The following is a 2,900-nucleotide window of genomic DNA, read 5'->3' as shown; positions in this document are numbered from 1 at the left end:
TCGGGGCCTGAGACTGCATTTTGTTCCTTCTCTTTGTCATTTTGTATACCACTGTCTTCTGACCTTTGGTGTAGCGCTTAGATAGAGTTATTACCTTAGCACCAGGTCCGGATCTAGGAAGTTCGGATTCCTCCAGGTGGGTGTTGTTTGGATCTGGCTGCTGTGCTCTACTTCTTTCTGCTGCAAGTGTTAGAGTTGAACCCTTTGTGTCTCTCTGGTAAGATGTTCTGCTCCTGAATCAGCTGGGTGGGTCTTGCCTCTAGCCTCTTTGCAGGGAGTTCTGCTGAAGGATTCCGTGCTGGGCCTGCAGCCTGGGTCAAATGAAGATCCGCGGGCCTGGGTCGTCTCACTCACTCGCTGGCCTGTGCTCTGGGTCTGTTCAGGATCCTGCAGGTCCTCGGTCATCTCACTTAGACCTGTCTTTTTAGAGGTTTGCCAATGTGTGTTCAAAGAGAAACACTGGCTGGTATGGTGGTACACACCTCTAATCCTAGTAGCCAAGAAGCTGAGGAAGGAGATTTGCTGCAAGTTTGAGGCCGACCTGGGGAACATAGTGAATCCAAGACCAGTTATAACTACACAGTGAGACCCTGTTTCAAAAACAACAACAACAACCACTACCATAATAATAATGAGAGAGGGAGATGGAGAAAAAGGGAGAGAGAGCAGTACCTGGCCACGGCTAAACAGTAGACTGCATTTTCCCTTGGAGTCCTCCCACTGTGTTTTGAGAAAGAGTCCAAGGAAGACCTTCGCAAGAAGTCGACACTGGGTGTTGCATAGTAAAATGGTGGATGTGAATATCCTGCTCTTGAAATTGGAGGAAGAGGGATTTGGGGGAGATATTTATTTTCCACAAGCCTTTCTTTTCTCTTAGCTGTGGCAGGAATGCTTTTTTGACATTGTTGTTGATGTCTTTGTAAGTCAGAGAACCTATGTACCTCTGCTAGCAGAGGAAATGTGAGGGTCTGTTCGCCAGTGTCCCTCTGTGAAACTGTCAGAGAGTCAACAGGTTTCCTGCTTGCGGTGTGAGCCTTGAGAAGCGGAAGCTTGCTGGGCATGCTTTGTGAGTCCTGGTTCCCAGTCTTATGCCAGCTCTTGGAGGTCATTTGCGGTGCGGTGAAGCCATCCACCATCACAGTGTCTCCAACTTTTGCCCCCAAAACCCGTGATTTGCAAAGCTGGCCTTTCTGAAGGCTGTGACCTTGAGCTCTGAGGAGCCATTGTTTTATTTTAATATAAATCCTCATTGGGACTGAAATTTTTAGAAAAGAAACCGTGGACCACATTTTACTCAGCAAATATAATACACAGTCTTTATGCTTGTACTTGAATGCGATCTTCAGAGGAGTCTGTCCCGCTGCATTTTTACACTCCAGGCAGAGAACGCTGCAGTGGACAAAGGCCTTCAGAATCAGCAGCTGGCCTGCTTCTGCGGCCGCATGAATGGGGCACTTAGTGACATCTGCGTGAAGGGCTTCATGGCACCATGCCCGATAGGGGTGGACGCCCACTGCCTCATGCGGCCGCACGCCCTGCTTCAGGGCCCACTCGGTGAGCTCAATGTAGCCGTGAAAGGCGGCGATGTACAGGGCTACCCTTTTCTGATACCTGAATGAGTGGAACAAGGGTGTGGGGGAGAGGTTAGTAATTCAGCAAATAGACAAAAGGAGTTACGCTAGATACTCACAAATCATAATAGTTAAATTGCTTATTTCTTCCTTTTACCTTTAAGGTGTTTGTGGTAGAGGCTGATAGCCACATACAGATTGCAGCGTCCAGCTCCTGCTTCTACACTTTATCCTGCTGTGTGCATATAAATAGTTCTGACCAGTATCTTTGGAGAGGCCGTCACCTTTGTAAAAGTCAAATGCTTAGGGAAACCACCAAGCTTTCTGTTATATAGGAAATCACTGGAAACAATTCCACACATTTTAGAAACTTGAGAGTCTGACATATTTGTTTTGTCTTTTCTGATGGTCCCTATTCGCTGGCTTCTTGGTGCCTTTGCTCTGACTCTGATCTAAACCGCTACCTCTGCTTTCACCCCTACTAGGTGGTAGTCTCTTGACTGGTGCCTATCATCTCCTCTTATTTCCACAAATGTTAGTGTACTTTTTCTCTGGTGCAAACCCTCCAATACCTTTCCACTATAATTAAATTCACACTTCTGCTGGGAGTGATGGCACATACCTATAACCTCGGCACTCAGGAGGGTGAGGCAGGAGGATTGCTGCAAACTGGGGGCCAGCTTGGGTGACATAATGAGTCCAGGGAAGCCTGAACTCCACAGTGAGACCCTGTCTTAAAGAAACACCACAGTGCTTAGCTTGGCCTCTGAGGACCCCCATCATCTGGCCCCTGCTCTCTTCTAATCCAAGGCTTTTCCTCTTTCTTTATCCTGGTGTCACAGTGACCTTCCTCCTGCCCTTTTACATCCTGCGATGCATAAGTTGGGTGATTGGTAAAGGCTGGTAAAAAAAAATGAGAGTTAGGGAGTCAGACTCCCATCGGGTCCCCCAGAACTGTTCAGCAGAGATGGAGGAAGTGAGGATAGCATCAGCTCAAACCTCCTGTGCATAGCAGTGTGGCTTCCCACGTGTTTTCCTATTTGGAAGAGATGCTCCACCAGAGCATGCAGGTCTCTGGGGCCATGGGGCACATTGTAATTAATTTGAATCACAAATGATTAAATGAGCTTTTAGTTCCCACATCAGTTTCTTTTGAAATTCATTAGTGGAGAACAGCATTTCTGAGCTTGATCAATCAGAGATGAAGATTCCTCTCCTGAGGCTTCTGGGCAGCAGGGTAATTATCTTCCTTCCAGTGATACTGAGTTCCTGGGCTATGTTTGAACTGAGTTCAGCTTCTCCCCCAAACTTCATGGTTTTCTGGGCTCT

The 2,900-nt window shown here is 47.4% G+C and overlaps 1 protein-coding gene across 1 annotated transcript in view; it reads right to left on the bottom strand.

Moving 5' to 3' along the window:
• Ankub1 (ankyrin repeat and ubiquitin domain containing 1) overlaps positions 1-2,900 on the bottom strand; it is a 29,782-nt gene that overhangs the window by 7,304 nt on the left and 19,578 nt on the right. The window contains exon 5 of the mRNA XM_004637977.2: positions 673-1,611. Within this exon, the coding sequence (XP_004638034.1) occupies positions 673-1,611 (939 nt within the window). The remainder of the gene's footprint in view (positions 1-672; positions 1,612-2,900) is intronic.

This window comes from Octodon degus, unplaced genomic scaffold (assembly GCF_000260255.1).
Source record: "Octodon degus isolate 3935 unplaced genomic scaffold, OctDeg1.0 scaffold00093, whole genome shotgun sequence".
Taxonomy (NCBI): Eukaryota; Metazoa; Chordata; class Mammalia; order Rodentia; family Octodontidae; genus Octodon; species Octodon degus.
This window is presented reverse-complemented; position numbering and strand designations above follow the sequence as displayed.